General features: G+C 64.0%; 2 protein-coding genes across 3 annotated transcripts in view; one reads left to right on the plus strand and one right to left on the minus strand.

Annotated features, from left to right (window-relative positions):
- The first annotated feature begins 60 nt into the window (after nucleotides 1-60).
- PLEKHJ1 (pleckstrin homology domain containing J1) lies at nucleotides 61-4,357 on the plus strand. 2 transcript variants are annotated; one of them, XM_079915949.1, is made up of 7 exons: nucleotides 61-194; nucleotides 294-361; nucleotides 528-594; nucleotides 1,497-1,587; nucleotides 1,683-1,746; nucleotides 1,833-3,942; nucleotides 4,169-4,357. In XM_079915949.1, exons 1-6 carry the CDS (start codon nucleotides 101-103, stop codon nucleotides 1,896-1,898), a joined length of 450 nt encoding a protein of 149 aa, XP_079772075.1. In that variant the 5' UTR covers nucleotides 61-100; the 3' UTR covers nucleotides 1,899-3,942; nucleotides 4,169-4,357. The 2 variants fall into 2 exon arrangements, with proteins under 2 accessions (XP_079772075.1, XP_079772076.1); XM_079915950.1 differs by lacking the exon at nucleotides 4,169-4,357 and having other exon boundaries at nucleotides 1,497-1,606; nucleotides 1,833-2,552.
- A 189-nt stretch (nucleotides 4,358-4,546) lies between these two features.
- DOT1L (DOT1 like histone lysine methyltransferase) overlaps nucleotides 4,547-23,451 on the minus strand; it is a 55,807-nt gene continuing 36,902 nt past the window's right edge. Inside the window, exons 10-28 of the mRNA XM_079915951.1 lie at nucleotides 21,404-21,472; nucleotides 20,785-20,891; nucleotides 20,595-20,636; nucleotides 19,821-19,931; nucleotides 19,475-19,709; nucleotides 19,079-19,171; nucleotides 18,177-18,268; nucleotides 17,679-17,780; nucleotides 17,299-17,436; nucleotides 16,966-17,091; nucleotides 15,635-16,119; nucleotides 15,348-15,483; nucleotides 14,849-14,995; nucleotides 13,579-13,708; nucleotides 12,306-12,883; nucleotides 12,017-12,222; nucleotides 9,470-9,534; nucleotides 8,156-9,085; nucleotides 4,547-7,445 (exon numbers count right to left, since the gene is read on the minus strand). Of these exons, the coding sequence (XP_079772077.1) occupies nucleotides 6,865-7,445; nucleotides 8,156-9,085; nucleotides 9,470-9,534; nucleotides 12,017-12,222; nucleotides 12,306-12,883; nucleotides 13,579-13,708; nucleotides 14,849-14,995; nucleotides 15,348-15,483; nucleotides 15,635-16,119; nucleotides 16,966-17,091; nucleotides 17,299-17,436; nucleotides 17,679-17,780; nucleotides 18,177-18,268; nucleotides 19,079-19,171; nucleotides 19,475-19,709; nucleotides 19,821-19,931; nucleotides 20,595-20,636; nucleotides 20,785-20,891; nucleotides 21,404-21,472 (4,373 nt within the window). The 3' untranslated portion in view covers nucleotides 4,547-6,864. The remainder of the gene's footprint in view (nucleotides 7,446-8,155; nucleotides 9,086-9,469; nucleotides 9,535-12,016; nucleotides 12,223-12,305; nucleotides 12,884-13,578; nucleotides 13,709-14,848; nucleotides 14,996-15,347; nucleotides 15,484-15,634; nucleotides 16,120-16,965; nucleotides 17,092-17,298; nucleotides 17,437-17,678; nucleotides 17,781-18,176; nucleotides 18,269-19,078; nucleotides 19,172-19,474; nucleotides 19,710-19,820; nucleotides 19,932-20,594; nucleotides 20,637-20,784; nucleotides 20,892-21,403; nucleotides 21,473-23,451) is intronic.

Consider the following 23,451-nt stretch of genomic DNA (forward strand, 5'->3'; position numbering starts at 1 on the left):
CGACGCCGTGGGACTCTTTTGGCGCCGGCAGCGGCGCGAGTGAGGACGGCGGCCCGGAGGGCGCGGCCCAGCGCTCCGCGTTCTGGGTCCCAGCGGCGCCATGCGCTATAACGAGAAGGAGCTGCAGGCGCTGTCCCGGCAGCCGGCCGAGATGGCAGCTGAGCTGGGCATGCGGGGCCCCAAGAAGGGCAGCGGTGAGCGGCCCGAGGCGCCGGAGCGGCCGGGCGGCAGGGCGGCCGGGGGGCGGGGGTGGGCAGCCGCGGAACGCGCGCGAGCCCGCCTTGTTCCCGCAGTGGTGAAACGGCGGCTGGTGAAGCTGGTGGTCAACTTCCTCTTCTACTTCCGGACGGACGAGGCGGAGGTAAGGCGGCGGGGAGGGCGGGGTCGGGGTTTGGGGTTGGGGTCGGGGTCGGGGTCGGGGTCCGGAGTTGGGGGGGGCGGCCGCAGTTGGGGGGCGGGGTGTGGAGTCGGGGGCGGGGCGGGGGCAGGTTCCCGGTGCCCGCCCCCATGCCCCTGTCTGCCCCTAGCCCGTCGGAGCCCTGCTGCTGGAGCACTGCAGAGTCACTCAGGAAGAGCCCAGCGGCTTCTCCATCAGTGAGTGCGGCCTGGGGCGAGGCTACTTGACCCCGTCCCGCCCCGCTCCACCCCGGCGCGGCCCCGCCTGAGTCCCCAGAGGCTGAGTCCAGTGTCCCGGGCAGCCCCACTCGCGCTGGCTCCTCTGGGTGGGGACCCAGGCCGAGCGCACTACCCCAGAGGCCGCCCTTGTCTTGTTGGGGAGCGCTGCCCTCTCGGGGTGGATGCTTCGCTGTAATTGTTTCATTTCTCCTGGGATCAGGGCCCTGTGCTGGGGGACTGGGAGGATTCTCCTGGGTCGTCTTGAGAGGGTGGGGTCTGCAGGCGAAGACGGAGCTACTAACTAGTCTTCTGGGGAGGCTGCAAGAGTGCCACAGACTAGGGGGCTTAAACAGCAGAAAATTATTTCTCCCAGTTTTGGGGGGCAAGAAGTGTGACATCAAGAGTGTTGGCATGGCTGGTTCCTTCTGAAGGAGAATCTGCCCCCATGATCTCTCTCCTGGCTTCTGGGGGGTCGCTGGCGACCGTTTTCACTCCATCTCTGCCTTCCTTTTCATGGGATCTTCTCCCTTGTGTGGTAGTGTCCAGGTTTCATTTTCTTAAGAACACCAGTCCTGTTGGATTAGAGGCTCACCCTAGTGCAGCGTGACTTCAGCTCAACTACTTGTAACTACTTAGACCTGCAGTGATTCCACATCCGGATAGATTCATAGTCCTGGGAAATGTCTCATGTTTTTTAAAACTCGAACATACATCTTTTGGGGGACACAGTTTAACCGACGCCCAGCTGGTGGGAAGCAGTGGGCCCAGGCGGGCCGGGGCTGGAAAGGGGACAGTCGTGGACAATGGCAAGAGGAAGTTGAGGGCTGGGTGGGGGGGAGGTGGGAGCGAGCGGGGACAGATGGGGGCTACTCCTTCCGCAGGCTTTCTAGAGGACCCAGAGAGAAAGTATCACTTTGAGTGTTGCAGTGAGGAGCAGTGTCAGGAGTGGATGGCTGCTCTGCGTCGAGCCAGGTGGGGTGCGTCGAGCCAGGTGGGGTGCGGCCGCCTTGGGGGCCTGGGGCAGGGGTGGGGCAGGCCCTGTGGACTCACACCACCCTCCTCCCTAGTTACGAGTTCATGCGGAGGAGCCTCATCTTCTACAGGAATGAGATCCAGAAGATGACTGGCAAGGTGCGCGTGGGTGCAGGGGTGGGAGTTGGGGGTCTTCTGGGCCTAGGCTCATGCCGTCCCCCCCCCACCATCGTCCACCCACACAGGATCCCCTGGAGCAGTTCGGCATATCAGAGGAGGCCAGGTTCCAGCTGAGCGGCCTGAAGGCATGAGTCTGGGTGTGGGGCTCCTCAGCTTTCCTGCTGGGGGCTGGATGAACCCTCCCTGGGTCCCCGGTTTCTTGGCCAAGCCTGGATTTGTCGTGGGAGGTGTCTTGGTTTACAGATTTTAAAAGCCCCAGGATCCGCAGGGGCTGCCTTTTTGAAGAAACAATCCAGCAAGCCCCTTCTGGATGCACTGGGACCCACTGGACTGTGGCACCTCAGTGCCACATGCTGCTGCCAGGGGACAGGTGTCCCCTCCCAGGAGCTGTGCCCAGCCCCTTGGGTGCGTCCATCCAGGCCTGGCAGGTGCCTGAGGCTGGTGCAACTCTCCTGCCCCGTGCAGGCTGAATGTACAACATTAGGTGATGCTGTGAAGGGCGTGGGCCCATGCTGGGGCTGCTGTGAATTCTCCTGCTGAAGGGGCAGGCCCCGGCCGGATGCCTCTGGGCAGAGCTGGAAGGTGCGCCTTTCGGGTGGCCAGTTTGTTCTGTTCAAATAAAGGTACCTCTTTTTCACACGGGACGGCGGTGCAGTGAATGCAGAGAGGGACCTCTGTCCTCCGCAGGCTGCCGGTCCCGCAGAGTCACAGCGGGGTCCTGAGGGAAGTGAAGCCCTGCCCAGGTTCAAGGTTTAAGTGCCCAGTAGGAACAGAGGAGAGGAGGCCTAGAACCCAGAGCCAGGAAAGGTGGGGAGGCTGGGGCCCAGCCCACAGGGCCTCTGGGGCTCACAGGCCTCCCTCCGAGTGCAGGCGGGACTTCGGGAAGGGTTTTGTTGGTGGTGTGAAAAGTACCCAAGCAGTCGGTTTCAGTTAGTCAAGGAGGAGGCCCACCCTGGGTGGGCCTGACCTAGTCAGGTGTTGGCCCTGAAGGAGGGGCTGGGCCTCCCTGAGGTGGAGCTCACTGTCTGCTGTGGTCACAGGGCCTGCCTTCCGGAGCAGGTGGGGCTTCTGCTGGGAGTGACCGTCCTCCCCAACTGGGGATGGCTATCACGGCCCGGGACCCTCTTTGCGCTCCAGGACCTTGCCATGTCACGGTCGGGAAGAAACACTGCCACCAGACCAGGTTCAAGTGAAAACAGGTATTTTATTACAGCGTCTACAGGTGGAAACGCAGTGCAGTGGGGTTCCCTTGGGAAGAGGGGGTGGAGCCAGCGCCCCAACTGAAACATAAGCTACCAGAACAAGAAAGCAAAGCCCGTCTCCGTTACAAACCAAGGCAGGGATGCGAGAGCCAGCGTGGATGGATGTGTAAATGAGAACAAACAGTCCTAACTGTAGACGGGCCGGCTGGCAGGATAAATAAGGGCAGGGGGGGTGGGGGCTGGTTCTTAAATAGGTCACGATTCATAGCTGAACAGAGAACGCATCCCCTGACTGGAGGCTGTCCTAGTTGTTAGGTTTTCCTGAGCAAAGCGACAGCAGCCGTCAGACCTGGAGCACCCGCGTCGGCAGCAGCGGTGGGGCTCCCGCAGGGCCGCTCCCCACGCACGCCAGCCGGCGCCCTACTCCCGTGGCTGGCGTCAGCAGCGGCGCTCAGGCTGGGACCGGAGGGTGGGTGTGGAGAGGCCGAGCTGGGCCCCGCTGTGGGGCAGGCCCTGCGCGGGTCGTCCGTCCCCTGGTGCCTGCGCGTGCGTGCAGAGGACAGACGCGGCGCGGTGGTCCTCCCGAAGTGACGCAGTGTTTGTGTACAGTGTCCTTTGTTCAGATGGGGGCTCCGCTGGCAGCGCCGTAGCTTTCTCGGGAGCCCTGTGTTCCTGACACGGGGAGGGGAGCCTCTTGGAGAGGCCGGGGGCCGGGGGTCAGGACAGCACCGTCGTGCACTGGGAGCACCGACCTGGGGGGAAGGGGGGCAGGGCGGGCGGTCACAGGAGGAAGGCTCCGTCTCTAGCCTGATTGCTGCCCCACACAGTGTAGAGGTGGCTGCAGGCAGCGCACTGGCCCGCTCTGACCCTTGTGGCCTGCGTCCCGGGGGTCAGGAAGCGGGGCCGGGCCTCGGCCACCACACCGACCCCACTCAAGGGCAGGCAGAGGACCCGTGGCGTCCACCTCTGAAGGGTATGTGGAGTCGGCCAGGCCGGGGAAGGCTCACGTTAGGCCACCACACAGAGGCCCACCCTCCCGCGCTCCTTGACGGGTGCCGCCTGGGTGGCAAACACCTGAGGATGGGGCTCCGACTGCCCACGCTCAGCCCTCGCCGGGGCGCCCACCTTTGGCCGATGTTGGCCCTTTCGGGGGACCGAGAGCTTCTCGGGAGGCACACAGACAACATTGCCCCACCCAGGGACCCAGGACCAGTCACAGGTGCTGTGCTCGAGGGACCGAGAACCCTACCGGCCACCTCGGAGCCTCAGGGAGCAGCCCTCCTGCCCGGCCACCCCAAGCGCATCCCTTCCCAAGCACCACCGTGGCCGCTCGGGTGGAGCAGGTGTCACCTCAGCAGGGTGGGCAGGAGGGCCCTGGGCCAGTGCCGCTGTGCACTTGAACAGGCGGGAGGGTTTCCCCTCACTTTCCTTTCCTCCTTTTCTCTTTAGTTTACTGTGTATTCGTCATACAGTCTAAAAATAAATGAAGTCCGTCTATGAAATTTATAAATTTTCATCATCTCTCTATAAAATACTGTCACCTGTCAGCGTGACTCCCTTGTAGACAAAGCAGGCACCCACAACTAACCCGCCTGCGTCCCCGGCCACCACAGGAGCCGACCCTGCGGGGGGGGGGGGGTGGGCTGCGGCGTGAGCCCAGGGCGAGCAGAGACGTACAAAAGTAAATGCACCTGTCACACGAGTGAGCCAGCCAGGCAGGCAGCAGAGTCGGGTACCAGACCCTCCTCACAAGCACCACTGAGAACGGGTCCCCTCCTCGAGGCTCCGCCACCGCAGCCTTGCCGCGCAGGACTGCCGTTCCGATGCCAAAGGCGCCATCCCGAGGGCTGAGCCGAGGCCGTTCACAGTGATGGCGGGGCGGGGCGGGCCTCCACCGGAGACGCCGCCTTTGGTATGGGAAGAGCGGCGGGAATGAACACGCCAGGCGCTAGGACCTGGCGTTGGCGTGGTCAACCTCGAGAGTCAGCACCAAGAGCACGTGGAGGCGCGAGCCTGGCGACGAGATAGCACCGGGCCGGCTGCCAGCGTCTCCGCGGTGGGCCGGTCCTTCGGCGATGTCTTTACATATATTCTCTCATATAATATAGTATCTACATCTCTCGATAGGTTGCCTTCACGACTTCGGTGAAATAAAATAAGTCAAAATTGTTTATACTTTTTAAAAAACGATAAATACTTTATCTAAGACTATCGACAGTACAGGCTGGAGCCAGGCCCCAGCGCGCCGTCTCCGCAGCTGTGCGCGGCGCTGATTCACAGTAGAGCCTGTCCTCTGGCCTCCATCCGTCCTCGCCGTCCTGCGGGGGGCCCCGCGCCGCCAGCCCGCCCCATCCTTGCATAGTCTCGCGGTTGAGGTAGAAATCCTAGTTACCTGCGGACACGGCGCGGGAGGAAAGGCAGCATAGCGTTAGCCTCGCGCCCAGACGAGCCCGTCGCACCCCCAGGCCAGGGCGCCAGAGCCACCTACGAACGGACGGACGGACGACAGACGGCAGACGAGGTGGTGGCAGCACCCTGAGCCACGCCTCTGGGCCCTGTCAGAGGCAGGAGGTCCTGTCCCCAGGCCCTTCCAGTGCGTGTGGGGCGCTGGCTGGGTCCTGGCCTCCCCTCCTCCCCAGGAGACCCTCCCCGGTCCCCACGCCGGGCAGCGCTCCAGGACAAGCCTGCATGCCCCAGGAGTGAGGCCGGCGCGGCCAGGACGGCAGGCAGGCAGCGTCCACTGTGGGCCTGGTCCCCGACCTCCCAGTGCACGTCTGCCCTCTCCAAGCTCCTCTGACGGCGCGAGGCCACTGCAGGCTGAGCCGCCCTACCTTCTGGGCTTTTCCAACAACCGAGGCACAGCCCATCCCCAGGCCTCGGGTAGGGCTGTCCACTGACCTGCACCCTGACCAGGAGGCCGTCAGACTCCAGCGGCCTCCCATCTGTTTCCACTTAAAAACACGACAGACAGCCAAGGACGGCAGGCAGGACCCCCGCTCCAATCCTGGCCCCAAGGGGATGTGGACATGGCACCAGCAGTGGCCAGGCCAGCTGCACCGGGGCCCAGGACCCTCCCTGGAGGCCTCGCAGACACCTGCCCCCTCCAGCTCCCGAAAGCGGGCCCTTCCTACGCTTGTCTCCGCTGACCCCCACACGGACGGTCTGAAAGGCAGCCCGTGCGCCTCGGAGGCCGGAGGAGCCGGGCCTCGGCCACAACTACAGAGCCCCGCCACCGGCCCGGCGTTCCTGCCTGTGGGGCTGGCGCCACACTCACCCTGCTGCCCATCGGCCCCTGCAGGCAGGCCCTCTAGCTAAGGAGCCCAACAAACGCGACCCCCACGTCCAGAAGGCCTGCCGTGTACCAGGTGCCTTAAACGCGTTGAGCTCTCCCCAAACCCTCATAAGGCGCGTTTATGGAAACGGGCTGAGGGGCCCAAGAGCGCACACAAAGGCAAAGCTGGGATCCTGAGCTGCCCCCATGACCCCACGCCGGGGCTGCCCAGGTCCCAGGCTGCTGCAGACGCCAAGCCTAGGGCGGCGGCAAGCTCGAGCTAGGCTCCACCCGGCCAGGACGCCAACCCTGACTGACTGACTCCTCCTGGCCCCCTCCCTGGGCGACCTGGGGGGAGGGTCCACCGGCAGCGGCGGAGGGGGCGGGGCCAGCCACACCCTCCCTCTCTCTGCTCTCGCCGCCCGGGTTCCCTTGCCTCCCTGGCTCTTCGCCTTCGCACCTCCCGGCCGCAGGAGAGCAACCTTGGCCCCCGGGCCCCTCCACGGAGCCCCGCGGGCCCGCCTGTTTTCTGCAAAGGAAGGTCAGTTCAGGTTCTCGTATGGGCCGCCTGGTCGAGCTCTAGCCTTACCTTACAGAATACGAACTGCTAGCTAAGCAAGGTCTTTATCGCGGCTTAACCCCCGCAAGGCGCGCGGCATACGGAGGTGGCATGCCAAGGGAAACCCACACGGCGGGCGGCCCCGTGGAGCTGGCCTGCGGGATCACGGGCGCGGCCTGGGCGAGGGCCAGCCCGGGCAGGGGCGGGTGGTGCACCGTGAAGGAGGGGCGGGACACCTTGTGCGGAAGTGAGGCGAGCTTGATGGACAGAGAGGCGTTAGCAGGCGGCACAGAGGCAGCAGAGGAGGCAGGTAAGAAAGCTTGGTTAGCTGGGAGGGACGCGAGGTTCTGCAGGAGCACGGGCTCAGAGTTAGCCGGGAGCAGCGCGGGGGGCGGAGGCAAGGCGGCGTTAGGAGGGGGCGGGGCGTGGAGGGCGGGCGGCCCCGGAGGGGGCCGGCCCAGGTGCGGAGGGGGCGGGGGCGGCCTCGGCTCCGCAGGGGGCGGGGCCTGAAAGGAAGAGGCCGGGGTGCTGGCCACCGCCTGCAGCGGGGTTAGGCTCAGCGTGGCGCTGCGACATGCAGCCCCACTGCCGAAACTGGCTCCAAACGGATGAGCGGAGGCGGGAGGCACCGCGTGGTTAAAGGCACCTGCAAACAGGAGAGAAAAACCCAGCTTCAACAGGCGGGCATCACCAGCCAAGCCAAGGAAGGCGCGCGGAGAAGGGGAAGCCGACGGCGGCTGCAGCTCCAGCTCCGCGTGCGAGCGGCACAGGTGAGGGTGAAGCGCAGGCAGCGGGAGCGCAGGCGCTGGGATAACCTGCAGGACGGCTCCCCTCCCCTCCCCTCCCCAGCCCAGCCCCGGCGCCCGTGCCCGGTGAGGGGCCGGCTGTGGCTCCCTGCGCTCCTCTCCACCCCGCACGCGCCACGGTGCATTTGGCGGGCGCCGCGGCCCTTGGCTCTTCCCCAGCGCCGGCCCCAAGGCTGCCCAGAGCCCGGGCTGCGTCAGGCCTGACAGGTGACCTCCGCGGGGAGGAAGGAGAGAGCTCCGTCTGGCGCCAGCTCCCCTGAGAGCGAGAGGGACGCCGTCAGACCAGAGAGCGTGGCACAGGCCGACTCACGCCTGAGCGCTCTGCCCACACGACAGTCACGTCTGCGTTTCGCGAAAAGGAACGAGGTGACGGGTGCAAAGTGGACCCAAGGGGATACGCGGGCACAGCCTCTCCCCCCTCAGGGGGCCCTGGAAGGGAACCTGCAAACAGCGGTGGTTAAACCCAGCGGTCCCGGAGGGCGCCGGTGAGAGCATGCGGCCCGCGGCCCATCCCCCAGCGGGTCCCGCACGGCCAGAGGGCGCTGCCTACCTCCGACTGCACCGCCGGCCACCCCGGAGGAGAAGCTGCCCATGGCGTGCGAGTTGGTCAGTCTGGTGGCGGCGGTTGAGACGTGCACCAGGCCGGCGGCGGGCACGGAGCTGAACAGGGACTGCAGCACAGACGGACCCAGGTTGGCCTGCAGGGACATGGGGCCCAGTGCGAACTGCGGGCCGGGGGCGAAGGCGCCCAGGAAGGGGCGGTGGGTCTGGGCGGACGGGGCCGTGCCCCCTGCCGAGGACGCCGCCGGGGCAAGGCCCGGGCCGCTGAGGAGGCCCCCGGGGGGGGTGGCAGCGGCGGCGGCGGCAGCAGCAGCAGCGGCCATAAAGAGGTTGTGGCCGTTCTTGACGTCGGGCTCGCGGTCACGGCCCTTGCCCGCCTTGCCGTGCGTCGCTGAGGCCTTGTCCGCGGGCCCGCACACAGGTGGGCCCCCCTCGCCCTTCGGGGCCAGTCCGTCCAGCTGTCTCTTGTTCACGAAGGGGCCGGGGTCTGCGGCGCCACCCTCCTTGCCCCGCGGGCCGGGAAAGCTCAGGGGGGTGCCCAGGCCGGCCGCCTCGGGGGCCTTGTGGGAGAGAGAAGCACCATCGCTGAAGCTGTGTAAACTGAGGTCGGCCGCCAGGCCCCCGCCCAGGGCGAAGCTGCTGGCGGGATGGCTGCTGGGGCTCAGCCCGCCCGCCCCCGGCAGCGCGCCTGGGAAGCTCTTCCTGGGGTGGGCAGCCAGCTTGGCATCAGCCGCGCCAGGTTCCTCCAGGCCGGGCCGGAAAGCGAACAGGGAGTTGTGGCTCAGAGCGGAGGCGGCCTGCAGCGGGCTGTCGGCTGCCTTGGCCAGGCCGAGGTCGGAGATGGGCGAGAAGGTGGACTTCCACTTGCTGCTGTTGACCGGCTCGCTGGCTGGCACCTTCCTTCCCGCCAGGCCGCCCCCTGCCAGGAGAGGCAGCGGCTATGAGGCCTGGGCTGGGTGGGGCAGAGCGGAAGCTACGGGGACCAGACCACCGCCGGCTCGGAATGACCCCTGCCCCCAAGACAAGCCCCCATGGCGGAGGACGGGGCAGACCTGGCGAGGGTGGGGCCGTGGGAGAAACTCAGGGAGCAGGGCTGCTTGTGCGGGAGGGCCGGCGTGTCAGCACAGAGCACCACATGTGCCCCATCTACCCAGGCAGCACCCAGAGCGCCCGCCATGTCCACAGGGAAAGGGGCCAGGAGGCCGGGCGGCACCCACACCACCCAGGGACCACTCTGGAAGCCCCGTGTGGCTCCTCAGAGGCCGGGCACCAAGGACTCAGGCATCGGGAGCACCAAACTCACCATTTTCCAAGGTTTTCGGAGGAGATTTGCTTTCTAAGGAGATGGTTGCAATTTTTCTCTCAATTCTATTAGGAAAAAAAAAGAGATAAATGTTTGCAATCCACGGGCACACCAGAGCGCTATACGTTTACACCGAATTGCCCAGCGGGGTCAGTAAGCCGGCAATGCATGACCCGCTGTCAGGGCCCCCGGGCGCCCCCATGCCCGTGCGGTGGCACCTGTGCCGGCACGATGACGGCTGTGGTGAGAGCCAGGCCCCGGCGGAGGAGCAGGGATGCCGTTTCCCAACACGCAAAGACAGCCGCGAGTCCCAGACAGAACTGTCTCCATGCTTAACGTGCTCTCAAGCTCTAGGAGACTGCGTCGTCCACAGAGGCAGATGCGCAGCACCTAGCACGTTAACTCCCCAGCAAGCTGTACCCATAGCTGTACCGAAGTACAGAGCAGTGTGTGCTTCATGTGTCAGGATTTTTGTGGACCGTCCCGAAGAACTATGACCTCCAGAGACACAGAACTCGCCAAAGAATCCAGAACTTGTACAATGTACTTTTCGTATGTGGAAGGGTAAGTCAACAAGACACTGAAAACACAGGCAACTGAAGAAAACACAGGGACGTCCCCCGGCGGTCCAGCGGGTAAGACTCCGTGCCCCTAGTGCAGGGGGCCCGGGTTCGATCCCTGGTGGGGGAACTCGATCCCACATGCATGCCGCAACTAAAAGTCTGCATGCCGCAACTAAAGACCCCACATGCCGCAACTAAACATGCCACAACTAAGACCCAGAGCGACCAAAATAAATAAATTAAGAATTAAATAAAATTAAAGAAAGGGACTTCCATGGTGGCGCAGTGGGTAAGAATCCGCCTGCTGATGCAGGGGACACGGGTTCGAGCCTGGTCTGGGAAGATCCCACAGGCCGTGGAACAGCTAAGCCCGTGCGCCACAACTAGTGAGCCTGCATGTCACAACTACTGAAGCCCGCGCGCCTAGGGACCCTGCTCCGCAACAGGAGAAGCCACTGCAATGAGAAGCCCTTGCACCTCAACGAAGAGTAGCCCCCGCTCGCCGCAACTAGAGAAAGCCCTCACGCAGCAACAGAGACCCAACGCAGCCAAAAATAAATTAATTTTAAAGAAAAATAATAATAAAGAAAACACAGATACACACCACACGGGATCTTGTCAACACTGAACACTCTTATGCCTCAAAGGACACCAGCAATGGAGTGAACACACCACCCACAGGACGGGAGAACACAGCTGCAGATCCCGTACCTGACAAGGGATCCGGTACGTAGACGTCTAAAGAACTCTCATGACATAACAACAGCAGCACAAGACAACCCGACTCAAGAGTGGGGCCGGGACCTGAACAGACATCTGTCTGAGGAACAGATGATGCTGAGTGTCGTCGACTGCGAGGGAGATGAGGTCAAAACCATGGCGACACCACCACACCCTCACAGAAATAGCTACCGTACTAAAAACAAACCCAGAAAATAACAAGTGCCGGTGAGGATGTGGAGAAACTGGCACCCTTGTGCATGCTTGGCAGCAATGTGAGATGGGGCAGCTGCCGTGGAAAAGTCTGGTGGTTCCTCAAAACGTTAAACCCAGACTCGCCACATGAGATCCAGCAATTCCACGCCTGAGTACTGGGTAAATTGCAAACACATTTTCAAGTAAAAACACATGTAGTATAGGGACGTTCATAGCAGCACGATTCACAACAGCTGAAAACGAAGCAACCCAAGCGTCCACGGACACACGGTGGATAAACAAAACGTGATATATACACACAGAAAGGAAGGAGGTTCTGACACCTGCTACACCACGGATGAACCTGAGGACAGGATGCTCAGTGAAATAAACCAGACACAGGACACACGCTGCCTGATCCCACTCACGGGGTCCCTAGAGGAGTCAGATCCACAGAGACAGGAAGTAGATTGTGGGGGCCAGGGACTGGGGGAGGGGCTGGGGAGTCAAGTGTTTAAGGGTACAGGGGTTCTTTCTGTGGTGATGAAAATGTTCTAAAACCGACAGCGGTGATGGCTGTACAACCCCACGAATACGTCAAAGACCACTGGGTCGCACGTTTCAAGCGCGCAGTGTGGTATATGAATTATACCTAATAAAGCTGTTATTGAAAAAAAAACCCAGGAAGAAAGCACTCTTCACCGTCAGCTGAGTGGACACCAGGCACTGATGGGAGCCTGCACGCCTGCCTCTTGGCTCTGCGCTGTGGCGGCCGCCCTCCCCTTCTCTCTGCCACCAAGGAACACCCGCCTCGCGCCGCCGCCCCGGGAGCTACAGACTCAGGGGTCAGCCCTGCCCCACACGCACGTGGCGAGAGGCTCTCAGATGCCCTGGGCCCTTCACGGGCTGTTTCTTACACAGTTAAAGTGAACGATCCAGGAAGGGGCCTGTCTGCTCCAGGAAGTGCCCCAAGTGAGGTCGGGACCCTGTGCCCACCACCCAGCAGCAGGTGGGAAGCTGCCTGCCCCGCGTCCTGGCCACAGGGACCTGCCCCGTCGGCCCCACTCGCCTGGCACTGCTGGGCTCGTCCTCAGAGCCCTGCTCCTCATCCGAGGTCAGCGGGGAATAGTGGGCCCCGTTGGTCTGGCTCAGGGGCTTCTCCTTCTTGAGCACGGGCGGCTGGTCGTTGTCCTGGTAAGGGACAGGCGAGCTCTTCAGGGAGCTCTCGGGGGACGAGATGGCCGTGATTTCCAAGGGCTGGTTGATGTTGCTGACCTGAGGGGTCAGACGCACAAGCCCGTCAGCAGGCCCCTGGAGCGCCCTGGACCTACCGCCCCCAACGCCACTCCCAGCCTCACCATGGAGTTGAGGTTCAGGGGGGACCCTGAAGACTGGGTGAAGAGGCCGGCGACGGACGGCAGGGCCCGGCGCTTGGGGGACACGCCCGAGCTGAAGCCGGGGGTCCCCGCCGCTGCCCGCTTCCTCCTGCCCCTCTTGCGGCTGTCCTGCCCGTGGCTCTGGCCGCCGTCACCGCGGGCGCCCGAGGACAGAGGGCTGTGCTTGCTGGAAGGTGACTGCTTGGCGCTGCTAGAGCCGGCCGAGATGGTGAAGACGATCCTTCTCTTGGCTTCACTCTCGGGATCCGAGAAGCCGGCCTCAGAGGGCAGGTCTCCTTTGCTGGTGTCGGGGAGCGGGCCCTGGGCGCCGAGCCGGGGACTGGCGCAGAGCTGGGGGGCGGGCGAGGCCGAGCCGCAGTTGCGGGGCTGCGCCAGCAGAGGGGGGTGCTGAGGGGTGGAGCTGCGGGACCCCACAGTGGCAAAGAGGCTTCCGGAGCTGGAGGACTCGTCCAGGGCGGGGGGCTCGGCTCCAGAGACGAGTGGTGCCGGGCTGCCTGCCAGGGCCCCACTGATGGCCACTGAGCCGGCGTAGGCAAAGCCTGTAGGAAGGACACGCTTTCTCAGGGGAGCTCGTCCGGGAAAGGATGCCCACCTGGCCGAACCCGGCAGAGCTCAGCTCTCCGCATGCTCAGTGCCCAGCACCTTGAGACGGCACCACGGAACCAGGTTCGGGTGAGGACAAGTGGGGACCCCTGGGCCGTCACTTGTGTGCTCTTCCCACTTCTGAGCCTGGGTTGGTTGGGCCCTGGAGCTCACGCACAAGCCGGTGGACCCCGGGCACCACCAGCGGTGACGCCCTCCCCACGCGAGAGCAGCAGCGCCAGAGGCGGGACGCCCGTCCCAACAGCAGCCTCCTCACTGTGCTCTTTATCCCCAGAAGAACAGGCATAGATCAGGCCATGTGGACACAGGCAAGCAACCTGACCACACATGCCCGCTGCCCCCGATGGGATCCATGGCTGGGCAGTGGTGACAGGCACCCTCTAGGTCGCAGGGCCCCGCCCGGAAGCCTCACTCGAAGCTCTCTGAGGAGGAGCAGAACCGGCTGGAACGCGGTTGGATGAGGACGCCATCGCCCAGAGGACTGGCATGGGCCCAGGCCGAACACAGCCAGCTGAGATGAGCAGAGCGGGACAGCCCAGCTCGGAGCCCCCGAGCCCCGGGCCACGCTGTGCAGCTGACATGCTGAGCCCACCCAGCACCTCTGGGTCCTCGCACGGGAGGGAGCCCTAACCTGCGGGGGCCAGGGCGAGGCTTCTGCTCCCAGCAGCGTTGCACCCGGAGCCGTGGGTGCCAGCACCCATCTGCTTCTCCAGTGTGGACGAGGACTCTCGGGCCTGCGGCACGGGGCTGGGGGTGCTTCTCTGCGGAGAGAAAATGCAGGTTCTCAGCTGATCCGGCCATACGCCACAGGACGTGCCAAGGGCCCGAGGCCACGAGCACGGAAGGGCAAGTGGCCGCTCAGGGTGTGAGCCTGGTGGGCAGCCACGGGAAGGTTCTCACGAGGTGAGGCACAGGTGTCTGACCTCGGTTCTAAGGGATGGCCCTGGCTAACAGGCAAGCATTGGGCCAGGGATAAATGGGCAGGGAGAGCAGTGAGGGCAGCCGTTATGATCTGACCCAGCAACTCCACTCCTACATGGAGCCAGACAACAGCAAGTACCCACACAAAACCCGCACACGCATGTCCTCAGCAGCACAATTCACAACAGCCCCGAAGTGGAAACACCCCAGATGACCACCAACAGGTGACGGATGCACACAATGTGGTCCGTCTGTATGGTGGAACATCTCTCAGCCACGAAAAGGAGAGAAGCCCTGACACTCGCTACCACGTGGATGGACCCTGAGAACACGATGCTCAGTGAGAGAAGCCAGACACAGAAGGACACACCGTCTGTGATTCCACTGACAGGAAATATTCAGAACAGGCAGATCCACAGAGACAGACAGTAGGCTCCTGGTTGTCAGGGGCTGGGGAGGGGATGGGGGTGACTGCTGGTGGGGATGGGCTTCCTTTTGGGGGTATGGAATGTTCTGGAACTAGAGATGGCTGCACGACTGGTGAATGTACTAAAACCCACTGCACCGAACACCTTAGGTGGGTGAGTTGTGTGTGAGTGACATCTCCATAAACACGAACAGCCCACTCCACAGGAGAGTGTCATTTCCAAGTCCATGCGTGTGACGCTGAATGCACATGTGAACTAGAAAGAAAGGGAGAAGTTTCTACAGAATCTGGAAGTTTTAGTCCCTCTCCGTTTGCACACGTCACCTTTTACTAAAAGGATCTAAAGTAAAAGTGGCAAAATGTTACTGGAATTAAATGTGGACATCAGACATTCTGTTTTTCTCGGGCATCACGGTAAGCTCCAAACTTAACCACGTGCAATTGAACAAGAAGGCTCTGGGCCTCGAGGGGAAAGAACAAGAGCACCGGCTCTCCTGGCGCCTACACACGGTGCCTGGGGACGCCAGGCTTCCAGGCCGAGGGCCTCACTCACCACCTTCTCGGCGCGGCTGGGCAGCACCACGCTGGCCAGAGGGATGCTGACTGGCAGCTTGCTAGGCTGCACGGTGCTGAGCGGGATGCTGACGGGCAGGCTGGTGATGGCCTCCCCACTGCTGGCGTAGGTGCGCTCCTTCAAACCCTGCAGACACACCACCGGGCCAGCCTGCTCCCGCTGACCAGGAAACTGGGCCTTGAGCACCGCCCCGAGGGACACAGCAGCCCTCCAACCAGTGACAAGTCACCCCCACCCCAAAGCGATCCTCCCGACCTGCCAGGGCCCCCACCCATCACCCCAGCACACACCCCATCACAGGAGTGCAACAGGCTTTTCCCTTCCCCTGTTGCTCAACCTGGCCTCTCCTTTCCCCAGAGACAATCCCACTCTTCCAGCCTCACCCCAGGGTTAGGGCGCGGCCAGGCAGCCTCCCACCTTCCCTCTCAGCCCTACTCCACCCCACGCGTGGGCACTTTCACAAGAGCGGTGGCCTCACCTTCTCACTGCCCTTCTCTCCCGTCATCTGCAAGGCCGCAGGGGACGAGGGCCGAGGGTCCTGTGGGCTCAGTTTGATGCCGTTGGCGATGCCGGGGCTCTGGTACGGGAGGCCGTTCTCCTTGGCATGCTCAGCTCTGGAAACGAGACGTGTCCTCGGTCATTTTCTGGGGAGCCCTCAGAGCCACAATTTTGCGTTCAGAGCTGGCCGCCTGGGCCTAACAACCCCCGAGATTCTCTTCCAAACTGACGATCCCCCGCTCAGAAGGCCCCCCACCACGAGCTCACCGTGAGTGCAGCTCGCTGGCGGTTGCCCTGCTGTTGGCTGTGTGGTCCTGGCTCAGGTGGCGCCGCAGCACCAGCTTGGCCGGGGAGAGCCTGGTGTAGTCGGGCAGGGCCAGGCCGGACAACTTCTCGAGCCTCGGCCGGCCACTGTGGTTCGGGGTGCAGGGCACGACCTCCTGGTCCAGGGGGGAGGCCAGGTACTGGGGGGTGTTCTGCTTGGGCGAGGGCCGGCTCAGCGCGCCGCAGAGCTCATAGCCGGCCGCGTGGCCGTTCATGGACAGCTCCGGGCTCATGTTGCTCAAGTGGGGCAGGGAGAACCTGGCACAGTCCAGCTCCAGGTGTGGCCGGCCGGGCTCGGCCTCCGGCTCTCGGCCCAGGCCACCCTTCCCGCGCAGGTGCAGGGACAGGGCGTCGTCGGGCGGCACGCAGGACTTCAGCTGCAGGAGCTCCTGCTGCCGCTGGCTCTTCTCCAGCTCCACAATGCTGATCTGGGGGACGAGAGGAGGCGTCAGGCCTGAGAGGGGCCCCATGCCCAGCACCTCACTGGCAGGGATGGTCGTGCAAGAGCGACAGGGACGTGGGCCGGCTAGAGGGACATGGGCCGGCTAGTGTGACAGGCAGACGCGCCGGCCTGAGGAAGCGAGGGGCCCAGGCTCCGTGGCTGTCACTGTGACTGCGAGGGTAAGGTATCGGCCCCGGGGGCTGGGGCCTGAGGCATCGTTTGGCTCTCCCCACAATGAATCAAGGGCCCACAGCTTCGGGCCGCCTCTCGGTGACACAGGAGCGTGAGGGCCCGGCGCGCAGCCTCCTGAGACTCCTGCACACAGGCTGGCAGCAGGGCCGGGCCACCACAGGAGGCAGCGCAACACCGTATCCCGTGACCTACAGCCGCTCCAACGGCTACTTGGGGGACGCGTGTCTTTAGGGACGTAGCCTCCAGAGCAGCCTCCGGTGCAGAGGAATTCACTGCAGTGCCATTCTGCAGTAACCCATCCCTGAAAGAGCCCCCAGGGCCGGGCAACAGCGAAAGCTTCACGTAAATCACGAAACCTCGCTGGGGAGACGCAAAGTGGTGGGAGGCCTTGGCCTGCAGACGGGCTTCCGGAAAGCCCGCACCTGCGTGCTGATCTGTCCGTCCTTCCTTCCTACACCATCCTCTGCTCACCTCGTCAGTATGAGCCGCTCTCATGGTGCAAGCGAGGGCCGCCACCGGCGGCCTCAGAAACAAGGCGCTCGCAAGCCCGGGCGGTGCGGCGGGGACTGGGCCTAGGACGCTGGTCCCGGCGCCCCAGCTGAAGCCCGGAGCCCCCCCCCGCCTCCGACAGGCTTCCTACCTGCAGCTCCAGGCAGTGCCTCTGCTTCTCCGAGATCTGGCTCTTCAGGGCCTGCTTCTCCTTCAGCAGGCCCTCAAGGGACAGCGTGGACCAGTCCAGCTTCAGCTCCTCGCACCGTGCCTTGAGCTGTGGGGATGGGTGGGCAGCCGTGAGGCGTCGGAGGCCCCTGGACGCCCCACGAGGATCCTGAGGGAGGACGGGGACGGGGGGCGGGGGGCTGCCAGGACCCACTGCCGCAGACTCGGGGGCTGCCCTCGGTCATCTCTCCATCCCGAGACCCGGCCCGGCCTGGGGGGCCCCGCCTCGGGCAGACCGCCAGTCCCGCCAGCGCACCAGCCGCAGGCTCTGGCTCCTCAGCTCCCGGTTGCCCTTCTCCAGCTGCTCCGTCTGCTCTCTCAGCTGCTGGTTGTGAGCTGAGATCTCCTTCTGCGCTTGGATCAGGTCGTTGTAGGTCAGCGCCTTCACTCCCAGCTGAGGACAAACGGCGGCAAAGGGGGGCTCTCACGGGGGCCAGGGGCATCGCGAGGCAGGAAGCCTCCCTCTGACCACCTCCGGGCCTCTCCATCAGGGAGACTCAAGGTGAAGAGCACCAGGAGGGCACCAGTCCCTCTGGATCTTGGCCAGACGTCCGGCTGGGCCCTGGGCCTGCCTGCCCTCCATCCCGCACCAGGGCCGTCTGCGTGGCCTCAGGGTGGCCAGGGCAGGGCGCCTACCTCATCCAGTTTCTGCTGGAAAAGCCTCTTGATCTCCTCCTTCTGAGCTTGGCAGTGGCCGAACAGCTGCTGCACGGCGCCCAGCAACCGGGCGTTCTTCTCCTGCGGGGCAGGGCCATGAGCGTGAGGCCCCCGGGACGGGCACCCCGCCCGACTTGCAGCCCGCCTGGCGGACACGGTGGCAGACACGCACCCGTGAGGAGGTTGGCCAGACCCCCATCCGGGCCTCACCCCGGAACGTAGCACCACATTACCAGGAGCCACAGAGCCTGACGCTTCCCGCCCTCAGGAAAGCTGGGGTGCCCGCACCAGGCCCGCATGAGGGCGGCCGCACCTCACAGCCCCCCACCCCAGCTCCGCCACCGAGGCTGCAGGGCACACTGTCCCCAGACGAGGACGCCTCAAACGGGGCAGCAGGGCCCGGCCAGCCGCGGCCCCGGGGCCATCGGACCCCGTAGGTAAGGGCAGCTGGGTCTGGCAGCACCACGTGCGGCTCACCTTCTCCTGGTCCAGCAGCTGCTGCAGGTTGGCCTTGTACTGAGGGGTCTTTGTGTACGCCAGGAACTGTAGGTACTGAATCTTGAAGGATTCTACGAGGGGAGCCAAGACAAGGTTTTAACTCAGAAACCCTCCAGCTGAGGCTCGAGGCGGGGGTGGGTGGAGTTCGGGAACGACGCGCAGGTTTCCCAGGGCCCGAGCGGTGCTGGGGTCGCATGGTGCCATTGTCGTGCCGGGGCCCGTGTCCCCACACTGCCTCAGCATGTCCTGCCGCCACGTGGGGCTCGTGCCCACGTGGGGACCCTCACAGCTCCTGCCATCCCCAGCCCGCGTTTTCGTTCTCCCCAAGGACACATGGGTTGTGGTCAGCCAGTCTGCTGGTCTTCTCGGTAAACATATGCTACCAATGTTGAATTGAGAAAATTGTACAGGAGTTTCCTTCATCCACTTTCTGAAGGGACGAGGCATCTCAAGGCAGCCCAGCCACGTGAGCACGAGCTCGACTCGGCAGGACAGGGCCCTGCTCCCTCGGGGCACCGGGCTCATCCCGGACAGGTCTCCCTGACACTGCAGACACGGGGCTGGGTCCTTCTCTGCGGGGCACCCTGGGCACCGTGGGTGGTGGAACAGCATCCCTGGCCTCCACCTTCTTGACGCCAGGAGCCACCCCTCCAGTTGTGATGATGCCCCCAGATGTGGCCTCACTTCCCCTGGGGCAGGACTGCAGCCTCAGACTGCCGCACGGGCCCCGCTGACCCCGAAGCCCAGGCGTGCCCTGGCAGGACTGAGCCTGAGCCCTGGGGGTGGTGCGCTTGGCCATGCAGCGTGGGTTTCCCAGGGGGTCTGCGAACAAGCCACCCCGTCCGCCCGGCCTCCCCCCGCGCCCCCCTGGGGCGGCTCACCTAGCAGCCGGTGTAGGGCAGGCGGGGCGGGCGCCAGCAGCAGCTGCTCAGGGGGCCGTCGCTGCGTGCTGGGAGGTAGCTGGTAGGGGGCGCCTGCGGGGAGACAGCGGGTCACGCTCTCTAGACGCCAGGCCCTGCGCGATGCCCCAGCTGCCCAGCCAAGCCGCCACCAGACCCCAAACCACGGCACTTCGCCCTGCCTGAGCGGGGCTTCTGCACGGGACCCCTGGAGAGCCCTCGGGAGGCTCTGGAGCTGGAGCCCCCCCACCCCCATCTCCGAGTACTCAGCACAGACGCTGTCGCAGTGGCTTCTGCCCAGGCCAGCAGGAAAAGGGACAGCAGTGAGGCTCCCCGGGACCCCAGAGCACAGCGGGGCGGGGGCGAGGAGGCACTCACCCTGCGGCGAGGGTGACGCCGCCCGCGACACAGTCTGGGCGTGCAGCAGGTCCAGTGCGCTCTGGGTCTTCTTGGGCTTGCGCTCGGGGTTGGCGGTGCTCATCTTCTTGGGACGTCCGCGCTTCCGGCCGGCCATCTTCCGGCCCTTCTTGTTCAGCTTCTTCTTCCGGGCCTTGGAGGGAGATGGCTTCTTGACAGTGGTCGCCCCGGCTTTCTCTTCCTCAGCACCAGAGTCCTAGCGGAAGACCACATGAGGGACCAGCTGGCGATGTGGGCTCCCGGGGGCAGCCTGGCTCCCTCCTCCGAGACCGGGGCCGCCCCATCTGGCCGGGGGCGGGGCGCTCACCATGGGGGTGTCGGCGGGCATGGCCGTCTTGCTCTCGGGCACCTTGGTGGGGGTGGTCGTGTTGCTCTTGTTCTCCCGCTGCTGCCGGCGCCGAGCTGCCTCTTGTTCCTCCTGGGGAGTAAGCGGGGGGCTCGTCCTCTGAACCGTGGGCACCGCGGAGACCCTCCTGCCTGCAGGGGCCCTGCAGCCCTGGCCCTGGGGGAAAGCGAGGTACACACACCCCACACCCAGTCTCTGCTGGGAACCCAGTGGGCCCCCGGACGGCCTGGCCTGGCCACCCCCGCGGCGGGTGGTCCCAAGGTCCCCACAACCACTTCCCCACCGAGGGGCACGCTGTCCACAGGCGAGGGCTGCGGGACACCCACGGCAACAGGAGGGAGGACAGGGCCACCCTCAAGGCCGTCCTCTGTCTCCAGGTGGGGGTGGCCATCACCATGCCCTGACCCAGAGGCCCTAGTACGGCAGGAAGGGCCTGGGCGGGGGGCTCCTTCAAGGCTCACGTGCTTGTCTGAGCCTCCAAAGAGAAAGTCACTGGGACAGACGTCCCACGAGGTTCAGAGACAAAGTGATGAGCACGAGGCCGCGGGACATTTTGAAAGGCTGTAACTCCAACCTATCTCCCCCCAAATCTCTCAAGAAACGTGGCCAGGGTGCAGCTGCTCAAGACGTGGCCGCTGCAGCCAGGGGGCCCCAGCGCCCAGGCCCACGCCCGGCTACTCGGGATGCCTCGGGCCCTGGTCAGCTTAGAGATCAAGGACAAATACACAAACTTACCCTGAGTTTTGGATTTTTCAGACTAGAAAAATAGTTTTCAAGCTAAAAATGGAAAAGGAAAAGAAAACGTCTCATTAGCAATGGAAAACCCTGTCAGGACAAGAGCCACACCCCAGACCCACCAACGTCAGGCAGTGACGGGCGCGGTGAGCGCTGAGAGGCGGGTCGGGGAGGAAGGGGTGCCACTCACTATGGTGCGGTCGATGGTGTGCAGGTAATAAGACACCGGCTTCCCCGTCCACGACACCGAGCCTTTTAGAGGCGACAGCTCCACGACGCGCATGATGGTGCCGATGTCTGCGCACAAAAGGGCGCAGGGGTCAGGGGTTGCCAGGGCACCAGGGGGAGGGGTATGGCGGGGCTCAGGTCCCAGGCGTGTCCCAACTGCCAGCTGGGGAGGTGCCCACGGCCCTCCCCACACCCAGGCACCTGGCCAAGGACAAGGGCGATAAGCCCACAGGGCGGGCTCCAAAGGCCCGTGGGGGCCAATGTGGCAACCAAGCAGCCGCAAGGATGCCCAGCGCCTGAGGGTCCTGCCACCCCGCGGGCTCGCACACACTGCTGCTTGTCCTTGTCACTGCTCCCTTGGGTCCCGGCACCACAGTCCTGCCCAGGGCCATGTCTGGGGATGTCTGGGGTTGTCACAACTGGGGGCCTCCCTCATGGAGTGAGTGCGGCCACCGCTCCACATCCCACAGCACCCGGGACGCCCCCCGCCGTCACCACTGCTGGCGGGTGACCCTGCTTTAACCCACGGCAGGTGCTCATAATTACATGTGTTAAGAACTCGGCAACACGAGAGCTCTTACCACTCAAGTTTCTACTGTTTATTCTGAAGTTCAGAGGTGCAAAGGGCTTCGAGGACACGATTCTGCCACCTAAAACACAGAGAGGGATCAGTGCTGGCCGTGGGGACACCAGTGCGCGATACGAGCAAGAGCCTGGTGAAGCTTAGAGCACCAGGATGCGAAAGCATCCAGAGAAACCAGCCCTCTGAACACAGAAAAGCCGAGGGACTGGGAGTCCTGAGCTAACCTCACAGCTAAAAGCAAAGAAAGCGGCGCCTGAGGGCTCCGACCCATCTCACGATTTGCTTTCCTGCAAAACGTGCTCAGGGCCTCACAGTCCCCTGGGTCTCGTCGTGGGGCCCACTGGGCACCCCCTCTACAACTTCTGCGCTGTCTAGATGCGCCACACCCACACCAGGCCTGGACCAGAACCAGCCCTGACCCCAGAGACAGACAGAACCTGAGGGAGAACCGGGTCCGGACACACAGACAGAACCTAAGGCTGGACCAGGCCCTAACACAGAACCAACAGAACCTGAGGGAGAACCAGGTCTTGATCCACACACACAGACAGAACCTGAGGCAGGACGAGGCCCGACTCCAGGGAAACAGGACCTCAGAGAGAACGGGCCCAGACTCCACACAAACAGAACCTGAGGGAGAACTGGGTCCTAATCCACAGGAACAGACAGAACCTAAGGCAGAACCGGGCCCTAACCCCACACAGACAGAATGCGGAAGGGTCAGGTCGGGAACAGCTGCACAGAAAAGTTTTTCCAATTAACTCCCGGCACGTGTGCAGTCATTGTAGGGAAAAGAACCACAAGGACTCGCAGCCTCCTGCAGTGAGATCACCATGATTGATGATGTCACCCTCAGGTTACAGACGCTTCCCCCATCCTGTATGAAACACTGTCAGGAAACGTAATACACCAGAACGTTCCAGCGTAGGAAATACAGAACCAAATATAGAAGTCAAAGAAAACGCGTGGTGAGTAAACTGAAGCAGTCAGGATGAGCCCTCTGCTCGCGCATGCGCTCACGGCTCCCCGAGCCCCAGCCTGGCCTCTGGGCGCCCCCCACCCCGAGGAGGCGGCGATGCCAGGTCCCGGGCTGGCCAGGGGCGAGTTTGGGCAGTCGGCCGGTTGTGACAGCAAAGTCACAGCAGCCAGAGGCTGAGGGGGTCCCCTGGGCGCACCTGAAGAGTGTCGAAGGGAGGACGCTCAAATTAGGAATGTGTCCCCTGCAAGGCTTCCGGGACAACAGGTAACCTGAGGGGACTTCTGTGGGCATGTCACCAGGGGCCCCGAGCCGGCCGCGTGCAACACCCAGGCACTCAGGTGGGACACGGGGTACAGAGGGCAAGGTCAAGATGACCACGAGGGATGAGTGAAGAACGGGCGACATCCCACGGGACAACGAGGCCCGATGCCCAGCGGGCCGCGTCCACAAAGATGGAGGGGCCACGACCCGAGGCCCTAAGGCTAGAGAGTCGGGACTGCACAGCCCAAGAGGTGCCTGTGGCAGCTGGCAGAGCAGGAATCCACGCTCCTCTCCTGGGTGGGGCGCGGGGATGGGCGCCGAGTGCTCAGGAGAGGGGCCCGGGCAGGGCGCTCGTTCCCACAAAACCATCAGGAGTGACCCTGCCACACGCTCAGGCTCATGCTCACCTGCACACGCACACACGCAAACACACACGCAGCCGGCGGTGCTGAGGGCAGCTGGAAACTCTCTGTGTCCATGCTGGGTGATCCTTTCCCCTCTCCTGTTTGCTTGAAATGTTTCATAACAAAACTTGGGGGACACACCCCGTTTCTGTCTCCCGGCCACAGAGATCAGGATGGCACGGGGGCCTCCCCGCAGCTGCGGGGACAGGGAGCAGTGGGGGGGCGGGCAGGACAGAGCGCAGCACATCTGCCCTGCCGGGGCTCCTGCGGCACGTCAGGGAAGACCTGACGTGGGAATCGGGGCAGCAGCAGCGGCCGGAGAAGCCACCCTCATGAGCCCAAGGATGAAGACGCTTTCTGGAGACCTCCCTGCAGGACAGGTGACTCCTGCCATCTCATGTC

Source organism: Stenella coeruleoalba (genome assembly GCF_951394435.1).
Source record: "Stenella coeruleoalba genome assembly, chromosome: 3".
In the NCBI taxonomy this organism is placed as follows: Eukaryota; Metazoa; Chordata; class Mammalia; order Artiodactyla; family Delphinidae; genus Stenella; species Stenella coeruleoalba.